General features: G+C 35.3%; 1 protein-coding gene across 5 annotated transcripts in view; it reads right to left on the bottom strand.

The window, feature by feature from the left end:
• Positions 1-4,811: 4,811 nt before the first annotated feature.
• The window catches only part of RCOR3 (REST corepressor 3), a 53,625-nt gene continuing 44,779 nt past the window's right edge, over positions 4,812-13,657 (bottom strand). For 3 of the 5 annotated variants that reach the window (XM_040446373.1, XM_040446374.1, XM_040446378.1), the window contains 2 exons: positions 7,903-8,144; positions 4,812-7,437 (listed from right to left, as the gene is read on the bottom strand). In XM_040446373.1, the coding sequence (XP_040302307.1) occupies positions 7,093-7,437; positions 7,903-8,144 (587 nt within the window). In that variant the 3' untranslated portion in view covers positions 4,812-7,092. The remainder of the gene's footprint in view (positions 7,438-7,902; positions 8,145-13,657) is intronic. The other 2 variants (XM_040446376.1, XM_040446377.1) reach the window with 1 other exon arrangement.

Genomic DNA, 13,657 nt, shown 5'->3' with positions numbered 1-13,657 from the left:
AATTTGCCTCAGCAATATTTTATAGATTTCAATGAATAGGTCTTCACGTCTTTATTAAATTTATTCCTATTTTACTTTTTGATACTATTGTCAACAAAATTGCTTTCTTAATTCTATTTTTGGATAATTCATTGCTAATATATATGTAATTGATTTTATATCGAACTTGTATCCCATGACCTTCTTAAACTCATTTATTATTCTAGTAGGTTTTTGGAGATTTATTTTTTACATGCCATCGTCCACAAATAGACAATTTTTTAAAATAAATTTTTGTTCTTCCAATCCGTATGCCTTTATTTTTCTCACCTTTTTGCATTGCTAGAAGCTCCAGTAAAATGTTGAGTAGAAGTGGTGAGAACAGACATCCTTCCCTTGGTTTCAATCCAAGGAAAAGCCTTCAGTTAAGTGTGATGTTACTTATAGGCTTCTTGTGGATGGGTGCTCTTTATCAGGTTGAGGAAGTTCTCTTATTACTAGTTTTCTGAAAGTTCTTATCATGAATGGGTGTAGGGTTTTGTCAAATGTCTTTTTGTGTCTACTGACATGATCCAATGGTTTTTTTTTTTTTTTCCCTTTATTAATATGATATACTACAGTGATTCTCAGCAGAGGGTGATTTTGCTCTCTGGGGGACACTGGCTGGAGACATTTATGATTGTTGAACTGTGGAGGGGGCTGGTGCTACCGACACCTGCTGGATAGAGGCTGAGGATTCTGCTATACATCCTACAGTGCATAACAAAAGAATTATCTAGCCCCAAATGTCAATAGTACTGAGGTTGAAAACCCCATTACATTAATTGATTTCTGACTGTTAAACGAGATTTGCATTCCTGGGATACACAGGAATGGGTTATGTCATGCACTTGTTTTAGGATACTGGTGATTTTATTTAATATTTTCCTAAGGATTTTTGCATCTCTGTTCACTAGAGATATTAGTCTGAAGTTTTCTTATCTTCATTTGGCTTTGAATCAGAATAATAATGCTCTTATAGAATGAGCCCTGTATTTTCTGAGTTTGTGTGGGTTTGATATTATGTCTTTAAGGATTTTATAGAATTCATCAGTAAAGCCATCTGGGACAAGACTTCTCTATGTGTGAAGATTTTTAAGTTACAAATTCAGTTTCTTTACTTAATTCAGATTTTCTCTATCTTCTGAGACAGTTCTGGTAAGAATGTGTCCATTTCATTAACCTTTCCAAATTTGTTGGCATAAAGTGGTCATAATATCCCTTTACTAGTTCTTTTAGTTTCTGTAGGTTATACAACGATGACCCCTCTTCCAGTTTAGATTTTGGTAATTTGTGCACTTTTTATTCTTGATCTAATGTATTTTGTTGATCTTTTTGAGAACTACTGGTTTCAGAGATTTTTCTCTATTATTATTTCATTTATTTCAACCATCTATTTACTCTTTTCTATTTCAGTTGAGTTTACTGCTTTTTCCCCCGAGCTTTCAAGGTAGAAGAAAGCTTAGATGACGTATTCTTTCTTCCTATGTAAAATAAATACTTAAAGATATAAATTTTCTCCTAGGCACAGCTTTGTTGCATCCAAAAGATTTAAAAAAAATTTTTTTTCAACGTTTTTTATTTTATTTTTAGGACAGAGAGAAACAGAGCATGAACGGGGGAGGGGCAGAGAGAGAGGGAGACACAGCATTGGAAACAGGCTCCAGGCTCCGAGCCATCAGCCCAGAGCCTGACGCGGGGCTCGAACTCACGGACCGCGAGATCATGACCTGGCTGAAGTCGGACGCTTAACCGACTGCGCCACCCAGGCGCCCCCCAGAAGATTTTTAGATACTATGTTTTTACTTATTTTCAGTTCAAGATATTTTCTAATTTCTCTTGTAGTTTATTTTCTGACCCATAGCATATTTAGAAATGTGTTTAATTTCCAGACATTTGGGAATTTCAGAGATTTGTTGCTTTTTTAAAGAATGTTTTTAAAAGTTTACTTATTTATTTTGAGAGAGACAGAGTGTGAGTGAGGTAAGGGCAGAGAGAGATGGAGAGGGAGAATCCCAAGCAGGCTCCACACTGTCAGCACAGAGCCTGATGAGGGGCTTGAACTCATAAACCATGAGATCATGACCTGAACTGAAACCGAGTCAGAGGCTTAATGGACTGAGCCACCTAGGCCCTCTCTGTTGCTTATTTATAATTCCATTGTACTTAGAGGACATTCTCTGGATGATCTGAATCCTTGTCCACTTATTAACACTTGTTCATGGCACAGAGCGTGGTCTATCTTGGAAATATTTCATGTTTATTCTGTTGCTGGGTAGAATGACCTATGAATTTCAATTAAAGGTAAAGATGTTGATAGTGTTGTTCAAGTCTTCTATATTCTTACTCATTTTTGGTTTTCATGTTGTCAATTTATGAGAGATGGTTATTGAAATCATGGACTTTAATGAGGATTTGCTTATTTCTTCTTGCAGCTCTAAGAGGGATCCTCTGATGAATGGGCACCTTTTCATTATTAAATGACCATCCTTGATAATATTCTTTGCTTTGAAATCTTTGACATTAGTCATTCCAATTTTCTTTTGTTAAGATGGGAGATAGTCATCTATTTCATTAGTTTTCTATTGCTGCATAACAAGTATTGCCCCCAAACCTAGCAGCTCCAAACAATACGAATTCAGTTTCTGTTGTAAGAAATTAGGGCATAGCTTGGCTGAATTCTCTGCTTCAGAGTCTCTCATAGGAGGCAATGCAACCAGAGAATGCAATCATCTGTTAACAAGACATAAATCACAATCTTTTAGCCTAACCATAGAAGTGACATCATCACCTTTGCCATTTCTTATTGGTCAGAAGCAAGTCACTACATCCAACCCACACACAAGGGCATGAATACCAGGAAGGAAATCTTTGGGGGCTGTTCCATATCTGTGCCTCTAATCTGAGGTTATTATGGGATACTTCTGAGAATGTTTTCCTGTACTTTTGCCTTCATGGAGTTGGGAAGTTCCTTAATTCTATGAAGTTTTGTCATAATCTGTCTCCATCTGCTGGTCGTACCTCCCCTGGCTTTCTAGCACTGCTAAGTGTTATTTTGATTTTTGTTATTTCCTGTCAGTTCAGTAAGATTTTGGAAGGGAAGAAAAATAAACTGAGGATTGTAGAGGTGAAGTAACTTGTTCAATAGAGTTGGAAAAGAGTCATCACAGTAGAGGGAGGATTTTTTTTTTTTTTTTAATGTAAGTCAAGCAACAAGCCCTTCAACGATCGATTGTTTTAAAACTCTTGGAAAAGCTACAGCATGTGAAAAAAAAATGGTCTCGGGAATAGAGGCCTCTTGAAGCCAAATCCTGCCAATCATGAAAGCTGTTCTGGGCAGTAAGCTAGGTAGATACTTCAAGAAGTAACTTTTGTTGTGGTGTTAATTCAGGACCTCCTTAGTTTTGGTAACTGCACCCCATATATTTAAATAAGATTAGACCGTATAACAGAGAAAAAAGACATTATATAAAGCATCCTGGGAGGTTAGCCTTTCTGCCATTTATATTGTGAAGACTGCTCCTAGATCTCTCCAGTTCGCATTCCCAGCATCTTTTCCTTAGAGACTCTGCTCACCCAAATTCCAACTTTAGGATTCTCAAGTTTCAATTAACCACATTGTAAACACCCATTCCCTTATCAGTAAACAATGGTCTACTTTAAATCTGGAAAACATCTCAACCCAACACTAATTTCTGGTCTTCATCATTCTCCCTTAGGTGTGCCAGACTTTTGCAAGTAAAGGAAGGGCAAATAAAGCCACATGGCCTTTTGATACAAACACACATCCAGGAACAATTCAGTAATTTACTTCCCAACTCCATTGCTACTAAAATTTATTGCTGCAGAACATTCCTTCACTGAGGTAAAGTTATGATACGGATTGAAGTTAGGAGGGGTTATAGGTGACCTATTTTGTCCTAGGAGAAGGCAGTTACATACTCCCAGTAATGCTGCGAGAAAATGAGGTCGCTTCTTACATTTTATATCACGTGGTTTCTCAGACTTGATTATTGGATTCTTTCTGCATTTACTTATTCGGTTATCTTCTTATGGATATCTATAATGAATGCCTAAGTTAAAAAACTAACAGATGTTAATTTCTTTTTCTTATGTTTCCTAGTCCAGATGTATTCATCATTTTGGAGAAACACAAAGAGAAACATAGATCTTGCTCTGAGTTCTAAGTTGGATTATTAGTAGCTTTGAGGAGACCTTGATACTCTAGTGTTAAGTGAGCAGCCATTATTAACATGTAATATTACTTGGATAGCAGGAAGAAAAATTAAAATACTATAACATATTTACCAACTAAACTTGGTATTTCAACAAAAAACTTGCAATATTATTTTTTTTTTAAATCATGACTGTTACTTTTTGCTTATTCCTTACATTTATTCCTAAAAAGAATGCTAGCCTATATTAATACAGAATTTTATATTCTTTCATCTTTATTCTACATTTTTACTCACTTAATTGTAAAATTATTAAGGAAAAGTTATGATCAAAACTTACCTTTACCTCCATCCATATTACACTGGAATTAAAGAATATATAAAAAATATTTTTCATTAATATTACCAGGCATATCAATAGTGTGATTTATTTTTAGTTATGTAATGAAAAAAAATACTTGGGTGTAGATTTTTCAAAAATGATAACCTTGACATTATGAAATGGTCATTAAAATATTTCTAGATTTTGCTTTTTTATAAAAATCAATAGAATTTCACAGTGAAGAGGTCCTAAATTCCTCATACAGCATGAAATTATATAAAAATAGAAGACATAGACACCTTTAACTCTTTAATCCTTTGATTAAGCAGCAAGCATATCACTCTTCCAGGCCAAACACTGCTTAAACAAAAAAGAAAATTAATGGCGTGCAAAATATTTACAAAATATGCAAAGCACACAATAAGACATCTCACTATATACATGTGTCATATTACTAATGAAGCTCAGATTTTTCTGTGTGCTCTAGTGTACGTAAATAAAATCACAGCACATCCCTCAGATACAGCATCTTGGCCCACGGGTGGGATAGAACAGATTTTTAAATGAATCATAATATACTTAACAGCCGGACAGATGCTGGTGCTGACCAACGTGACTGACATGTCCCACACACTGTATACTGAAGGTCTACTGACGAGAGACAAGACAATAAGAGCTGTATAATATGCACATATGCAAGACAATCTTTAGAAAAATGCTTTAGATATTTTCTTTTAAGATATATAACTGCCCCCCCTCCCCTCGTGGCTTTTAAAGTAAAAATAAGTATAAATTCTTGAATATTAAGGATTTTAAATCAGATTTTTATCTAGTTACAATCCAGGGGCAGGAACTATTTAGGATGATCCAATGAGAAAGAAAAGACACACCCTGGAAAAAGTTTGTGCCAGAACTTAAGGTCCTTCTGAAGAAGAGTGATCTAAAACTTCAAAATTGAAACTAAACAATGAATTTAAATCTACAGCTCTTTTAAGGCTTTAGAGCCAATGGTAAGGATTATTTTTCCAATATTGAGAATATATGACTTCTCAAAACATAAATTAGGGCCTTAGATGTTGTCAAGTAGTTTTAAATATGAGAATGTAAATGTGCAAACATTTAGCCTTATGTTTCACTAGGATAGTAATCTAAGTGATGTGTCCCTTTGCACAAGTCATGATTCCAATATGAAATCACTGTATCAAAAATATTAGTAACACATTGTTGAAATACTATTACTTGCAAAATATTCTTTGTAGGTACTTAATGATTTATGAGTTCAATTAAGACTTGAAATGTTTTTGCTTCTTTATAAAAAGGGGTCTCAGCATTTTAAGTTAACAGCACAATTGTGACAATATACTGATACATCTTTAGATGACACAGAACAAATTCTTAAATTTATTTTATGAAATAATGTTGATGATTTAACCCTAAACCAAACCCACAAGCACAGGTCGGCTGCAAGGAATACACAAATGTATCCAAATAGTACAATAGAGATTTATCAAGAAAACATCCTTTATATTAAATGCAGACCATATTAATAAGTATGAGGGCAATTTTAAGTCGGAACCTAAACACAAAAAGGGTACTGTAAATAAATGCTTCCATAACCACTATCTCCACGTTACTGACAAAATATAATTCTCTTCTAACGTCCCCGAATATAGGCAACTAGTTAAAAGCAGATAGCATTTAGAAACATTAAAAAAAAAAAAAAAAAAAGTCAAAATTAACTCCATCTTCAAGGAACTTAAAGACACCGTACTTCAACAAATTAAGTCCTCATTTGTACGTAAAATTATTATTCCGATCCTCTTATTACTGATAGATGATGGGTCAATGACCTTTAAGCAAGGACTTTGTTCTAGGACCCTGAAGTGTATGTTAAAGGGTTAGTAGGTTCAGTACATTCTTTGTGGTTTCATATAATTGCTTTGCAATTGATTAAATTGCTTTCTTTTAAAGGAATATATTAAAATTCCTTTGGAAAAAAAAGCAAGATTTTTTGAAAAAAGGGATATGCACTATAATTTCTTAAATATGCATTAAATGAACATATGTCAAAATCTGAAATGCAGGCTATTTATTCTTGCACTCCTAACATAGGAAAATGTTGTTAAAAATTAAATTAAGGAAGAAAGAAAAAAGTCAAACATCCTTAAGAAACTTAAGGAGTTTTCACAATTCCTAAGTCAATATTCCTGTACTAAGAGCCTTGACTATGAAGAGGCAGAAATATAAAGAATCTCAATAAAATAAATACAGTAAAAATAAAACAAGAAAACCTTGGTATATAGAATACTTAATCTTTTTTTTCTTTTAATGAGATCATGTCACTGAACGTATACTCTACAAAGGAGGCTAACCGTAGGCTTTTTATCGTATAACATTTAGTTCAGTTGCATGAACTAAAAAATTTCTTAGACATCCACTTATGCTAGCCCACTGCCACAGAACTAGTTCGCAGCCTCAGTATCTAGGAAGGATTATTCTGTCCTCTTTTGCATCAGTCTGATGAGCACTGGTATAACGGTAGGGTGAAAAGTTACTGTAGCTCTGTCCAATTTAACTCTAGTGCAGTGAGGACTGTGAATCTGTCTGAATTCCGATAAGTGACGGTGGCTGTTGACCACCGACCGTGGACAACACTGGTCTTGGGTTTAGACGGGGTGGCATAGAATTAGCAGGGCGAATGAGAGGTGGTGGAGGCTGATTTAAAGTTGGCCGGGGCTGGATGAACCGAGCCTGCTGCTGGAGTGGAGGAGGCTGCCGGTGAAGAGCAGGGGCAGCAGGCAGTGTTGGACGAAGAAGTGGTGGAGGCTGGTTCAGAGTGGCAATGGGGGCTGTTGGTGTTGGAGTGGATGATGGGGCAGGAGGTGATGGACCCAGAGTCCGAGGAGCCTGTGGGGTCTGTGCCTAGAGGTGAGGAAACAAAAATACATGTATGAGATGATAGTTCCTAATGAACTTAATACAACATAGTTTGGGCTGTCACAGGAAAAACAAAACAAATCAAAACAAAACAAAAACGTAACACCAGTGTTTTTTGGAAGCACAAGCTTCTTTTATTTTAAACAAAACAAAACAAAAACCAAAAACCGAAAAAGCAACGAAGCTACCAAACAGGCATCTTTATTAGTAAACAGCTTAACACTGGAAATAAAAATAAGACTATGAAAGAACAATACACTCTCCATTCTTCTGGGATCAGAACTTAGCATGTCATTAGGACTTAAGAGTCACGAGGGAGGCACCACTGAGTAAGTGTATTGTCAACCTTTCATGCTCGTTTAGCTAGTCCTCTGACAAATTAACCTTACAGAACACCACACAAAATGATTCCTCAACTCATATGAGCTCAAATTCCATACACAAACACACCTCCTCTTCTTCATCAGTGCTCTTCCCTGATGGCACATTAGAAGCACTTTTTGTCTCCTCCCCTAAAGCAGAAGCATCACCATTAGAAGCCTGGGTTCCTTGTTCTGCTTCCCACTCCTGCAATACCTCCTCTAAGTTAAACCGACGCCTGTAGTTTACAAAGAAGTTCTTCACTTGGCCAACAGTCTTGTTGCCAATTACATCTGCAATAGCTTGAAAATCTTTACCATATTTGCGGACACCTGGAAGGCAAAGTAAATAATACACCTGTGAAGGATCAATAAGGAGAGCTGTGTGTACTACACATCATGCACACACAAAAGATACCAGCAATGAAAATCCTTTCTCATAAACTCTGCTCATTTCTCAATTCTGAGATAGAGACTAAGATATCAGGGTCACAGATGAAAACTATCAATTACGTCATTTCATCGAGCCAGCCACTTGCCTTCAACTGAACAATCAGGAACTTACCATTTTTTACATACTCAGTTATTTTCTCCAATCCTTTCTTGAACTCTCAAATACAGTCCATTTATTGTAAAGCATTGAATTCTTTGTTCCATCCTCAATTCCACATTCATTTATTTCCCTAGTAGCCAGTCACCTAAATTTGAGCAACACCGTTTGTAAACAAAACTGGATGGGAATAAGCCATCTCTTTTATCCCCTCAATGGACTGAGTGAGTAGTCTTAGAGTTCCCCCATTAAGAAAAGCGTCATAATTTGGTTTTAATATCAGCTTCACTATGATTACTTGCCTAATCTCACCAGGGTACCAACGTATAGAAATAAGAATTTAGACACACACAAAAAAGAATCATCACAGTGTGACGGACAAAAACAAGGGAAGCTATTTTTTGGAGGTAGCTGGATTTCAACTCCTCTAACAGTTGCAAAGGCTGTGCATGTGGAGGAGTCCCAGCGGTACTGCAGAGAGGGCTTGTTGGGCTTATCGTCACTACTGTAAATTTAGGAAGGACTGCACATTTAGTTATTTGAGAACTTAACTTTTCACTATGGAAGTTTTACTATAACAAAAGATTACATTTGATTTATGAACTTGAGATAGTCAATTATACTACAGAATTTGAAATGACTTTCTGTAATCAGGTGGCTAATAAATTGCTCTTAAGGGAATTGTAAAAGGAGGTTCACTGACTCATTCTAGAAAGAGATGCACTTAGCTCAAAAGATAAAAGCTGCCAAAAATTTTGATTTTACAATTTGATAACTACTGTTTAAAATACAGAAACAGTAACTCATTAATTAGACATGAGAAAGGAGGAAAAAATGATACTTATGATATTAAAGTCCATAATTTAACCTAAGCAACCAGAATCATGGGGCTTTAAATAAATTCAACATGTACACAATCACAAATGAGAGAATAATATGAGGATATGTTAACACCCCAGGAAAAACGCTAGGTACGTTCTTAGTGGTACCTATTGGTATCATCTCCCCAATTATCTTCTTAAAGCAGCATCATGATATGACAAAATTCTTGCTTTTAATTTCTGCCCTTCTTTTATATGGAGAACTTGGGAATGAGTATCTCCTGCTTACATTCAACTAGCTAGGCTTGACTCCATGGTGCGTTCCTTTATCTTAAAGGGCATTCTGGGCAAGAAGTTTGAGATTATTAAGCTATCGTGATTTTTAATATAGAGTTCTGGGTTTATAAACTATGCTCATTTCCTCTGTTCTCAAAGGTGAAGACATATGCATGATAATAAATTATGACACTTGACGTTCTTTACAGCATTTAGCAATATAAATTCTCTTTAAATCCATGAGCTAATGTCCAGTTTAAACTCTGTAGTTGAGTACAAACTCTAATGGTGACTAGGTTCCACTGAGGGCTTATTTGGCAATAGAAATCCAAGGTTATTTAATATTAGAAATTACTTCTATATATTCAAGTACTTCTCTATTACTTATACTTTGAAAATAACAAATTATTTGAGATTGCTGCACTTGAAAATAACTACTCTTTAGAAATCAGACACAGTGGTCTATCGATGTACTAATTTTCAAGGGATATTTAGTTTACATTTTAGAAATGACCAAATCTACTGAATACATGAGTTTAGAAATGAAAACTTCAAATAAATCTAAGATTAGTTCTTCTGTATTCTAGCAAGAAGTTACATTAAAATTAACTGAGTCCAAGTATGAAGATATTATAACGCTCAGAACACCTATTTCTTTAGCAAAATATATTCCAAAATCTACCAGTAAGTTGTCCCCATGTCTGATTCCATTTTATAGCTGTCCCCTTTTTTGATTTCCCATTTTCTCTTGCTCAATGGACTTTACCGTGTCACCAACATTGTCGCACTTCCAGAGTTACAGACCCCTCAAAGCAAAACTACTTCCTATAGGAGCCTTAGTTTTCCCAGATACTCTGGATATCAAGGACCTTTTCCAAGTCACCTAGGTTCTGAGTCACCCAGGTATGTTTATTATTAACTCATGGATGCCAGTCTTATATAAACTACTTTGCAAAATTTTAAGGCTCAGATCAGACCTCTGGAGTCTGGTTGAGGATCCCACTCATGTCCGGAGAACAAGTGGGCCTTCAGGGATATTAATCCCCTCAGCCTGCAGGACAGCTGGGCAGGTTCTGGAACAGCCAGAGCTCTTTGGCAGTCCCTTCTGGACAACAGTAGTCTCATCTGTTTTCCCCAGTGTGTTGTGACAAATTTTGTATTTTTTTTTTGTATGCCATGATGTGAGAAAGGTTAGGAAGTACTGTCCAATGAAATATAAGTACACAGAAAGTGTTCAGGAAATAGAATTGATTTTTCTTCCCCAAACAAGAGTCACATATAGCTAACTTCTTTATCACCTTTACACTCCCCATGATGCCGGCTCAACAGCCTATTTTGGTTAGAAGGTGGAATTCTTAAGTTTATACCGTAGCTGATTAACTAGGTAAACTCTAGTGAAACACCAAACTGAAGACTTAATGGGGCAGCTCCTTCAGAAGAATCCCCAGCTAGCCTTCTGGAGGAAAACCTAGCAGGGGCAGTCAAAGCAGAGGAACTAACTTTAACAACACAGGACATCAGAGCTACTGTTGTGCCAATATGTACCTTGAAGAAGGGTGGTCCATTCTTTTTTCATAATTTATAACAGGCAAGGCCATCTGATTGATTTATCAGCAAGGGAATTAAACACAATGATTAAATCTCTCTCTTTCTATAGATAAAAAAGGCTTATTAGGTCCATCTGGACCATGGTTTTAAATTAAACTTCTCACCTTTAGGGCAAAAAGTCAGTTTTTAAAGGTTACTAGAATGAAATTTTAGAAAATCCTGGAAGATGTAAATTGTAAATTTCCCAGGAAGACAAAGAAAAGCATTTTCAGTCAAATTTCGAAAGTTCATTTGAAAGTTACAGTGAACAACTTGGCTTCCTATGCTGGCAAATGATACTTTAGAATCTTTAACATACACTTTTAAAGTTCTGTTTGGGAATTAATATAAAAATATGGCTGATATTACATTTTATAAAAGCCCACATTTTCCAAACAGTATTCTTCATTCCACCCCCCAAAAACCATATTCGTATATATTTTTTAATTTGGCTAGTAAGATTGTAACTTCAGAAGCATTTGTAGCATGGTGTTTCCCAGCTTTGGACATGAAATTACAGACTTTTTCTTCCTGAGACAGAAGGGATATCCCGAGACCGCATTTGGTACGTTTAAAAAGTTATTTTTTAAAACCTGATTTTGGACTACAAAAAAATAAATCAAAACATTACAGTGGCAAGCTGCTTCTGGGTAGTAAAATTTGGGGGAGGCAGGATATTGTTTCCTGCTTCTTGTAACAAAATTTCTTAAAGTGAGCATATACTTAGTATAACCAGGAAATCCATTTTGAAATAAGAACATAGTGACATCCAGAAACTCCAGGGATACAGCTCTTTCCTATCAAAAAAAAGATTAATTTTAAACTCAAACCATTTGGGAACATGCACTTCTATCTCCTGCAAATCTCTTCAAGAATTCATATTAAGGTGAAAAAAAAAAAGATATCAATAGCAGTAGGACAGTGAATGGTGCCATGCAGGTGAGGGCTAAAAGTCAAAATCATATATTCTCTTTCTAATGTCTACCCTTTCTCTTCTGAGTCTTGTGTTCCAATCTTCCCTGTTATAAGTTAAATTCTATCACAAAAATGCTGGAGATTTTGAATCAATTATTTGAAGTACATGCATCAGAGGGCTGATACTTTTGGGTCTCCATTCTTATGATACCTTATGATAGAAGAAACTCTCTAAAGCGAACAGGTGTTTTTTAGGTGGAAAAATATGAATCACCTATTTCCATTTCCTTTTGATCATTCATGTACTGGGTTACAATCCCTATGTTTTAATCAAGTGCCGAATCTGTTTTCCCCTCCTTTAGGAACCATTCTAGCTTTTAAAAAACGTATGAGATAAAATTAGAAAGACAATTTCTAGACTTGCTACTTAATTTCTCCTAAAAACAAATGAAACATACAAACTACAGGAAGAGAAGGTAACATTTAAGTGTAAAAGCATAACTGACTTGAACAGTTTTGTCGTTTCCTGTTTTAGAAGAGAAGGCAGGCAATATGGAAAAAAACAACTAAAAATTGAAGTTGACATCTTGATAAAACTGGAAAAATTTCTTGTCGTTTACCTTAAAATAGCACTAATATTTTAGGTGGGGGATGTATTATTTTTTAGCACTAATGATTAACACAGTTAAGAGAAGGTCTAAAATAAATATTGAATACCATGCTCTGCCTCTACACACTTTAAAGAGTCAATGGTTTGTACTATCATTTAAACGTATTATTTTTTGAAAACAGCTAATAATTGTTCCATTTTACATGAAAAAAAAAAACACCAAGAATCTAATTCCTTTCTTAATTCTTGTTATGAAATGTTTATCATATCAATATCAAGATTGATTTTAGGATAATTCTAAAAGCACTATAGATTAGAAAAAATATTTATATGTAGATGACACAAGCCATAAACAGAGATTTTCCATTAACACAAACTGTGAAGACTATAATTAATTTCACTGTTAACTAATTTGTTATAGTAAGAAAACACAGACACATAAGGCTGGAACAGATTACAGAAAATGTAGAAATACCATTCTAAGCAAGTACTTTTAGAGGTTTAAATTAGTTGGCGTTTATAATATCCTACCTGTGGACTCTTGAAGAATGTTACTCAAGTTTTAACATAGCTAGAACTAAAATTAACATTTAGTAAAGTGATAGATTACACAAGTATAAACAGATATTCTTGTTTGGTCTGAGCATGACTTCCCCCCTTCCAAATAAGGGAGAAAGAAGGAAAAATAGTTTATTATTTATTTAAATATTTATTATTTAAATGGTAGTATTTAGTTAACAACAATATGAGTATATGGTAAAAAGAAAAAAGTGGGAAATATACGTTTAAGCCCTAGGAAATGATCTTAATATATTTATGTGTTTTTTTTTTATTTTTTTTATTTTATTTTATTTTTTCAACGTTTTTTATTTATTTTTGGGACAGAGAGAGACAGAGCATGAACGGGGGAGGGGCAGAGAGAGAGGGAGACACAGAATCGGAAGTGGGCTCCAGGCTCTGAGCCATCAGCCCAGAGCACGACGCGGGGCTCGAACTCACGGACCGCGAGATCGTGACCTGGCTGAAGTCGGACGCTTTACCGACCGAGCCACCCAGGCGCCCCTATACTTATGTGGTTTTAAAAGAG

The sequence above is a fragment of the Herpailurus yagouaroundi genome, unplaced genomic scaffold, assembly GCF_014898765.1.
Source record: "Herpailurus yagouaroundi ecotype Mexico unplaced genomic scaffold, PumYag 195, whole genome shotgun sequence".
In the NCBI taxonomy this organism is placed as follows: Eukaryota; Metazoa; Chordata; class Mammalia; order Carnivora; family Felidae; genus Herpailurus; species Herpailurus yagouaroundi.
This window is presented reverse-complemented; position numbering and strand designations above follow the sequence as displayed.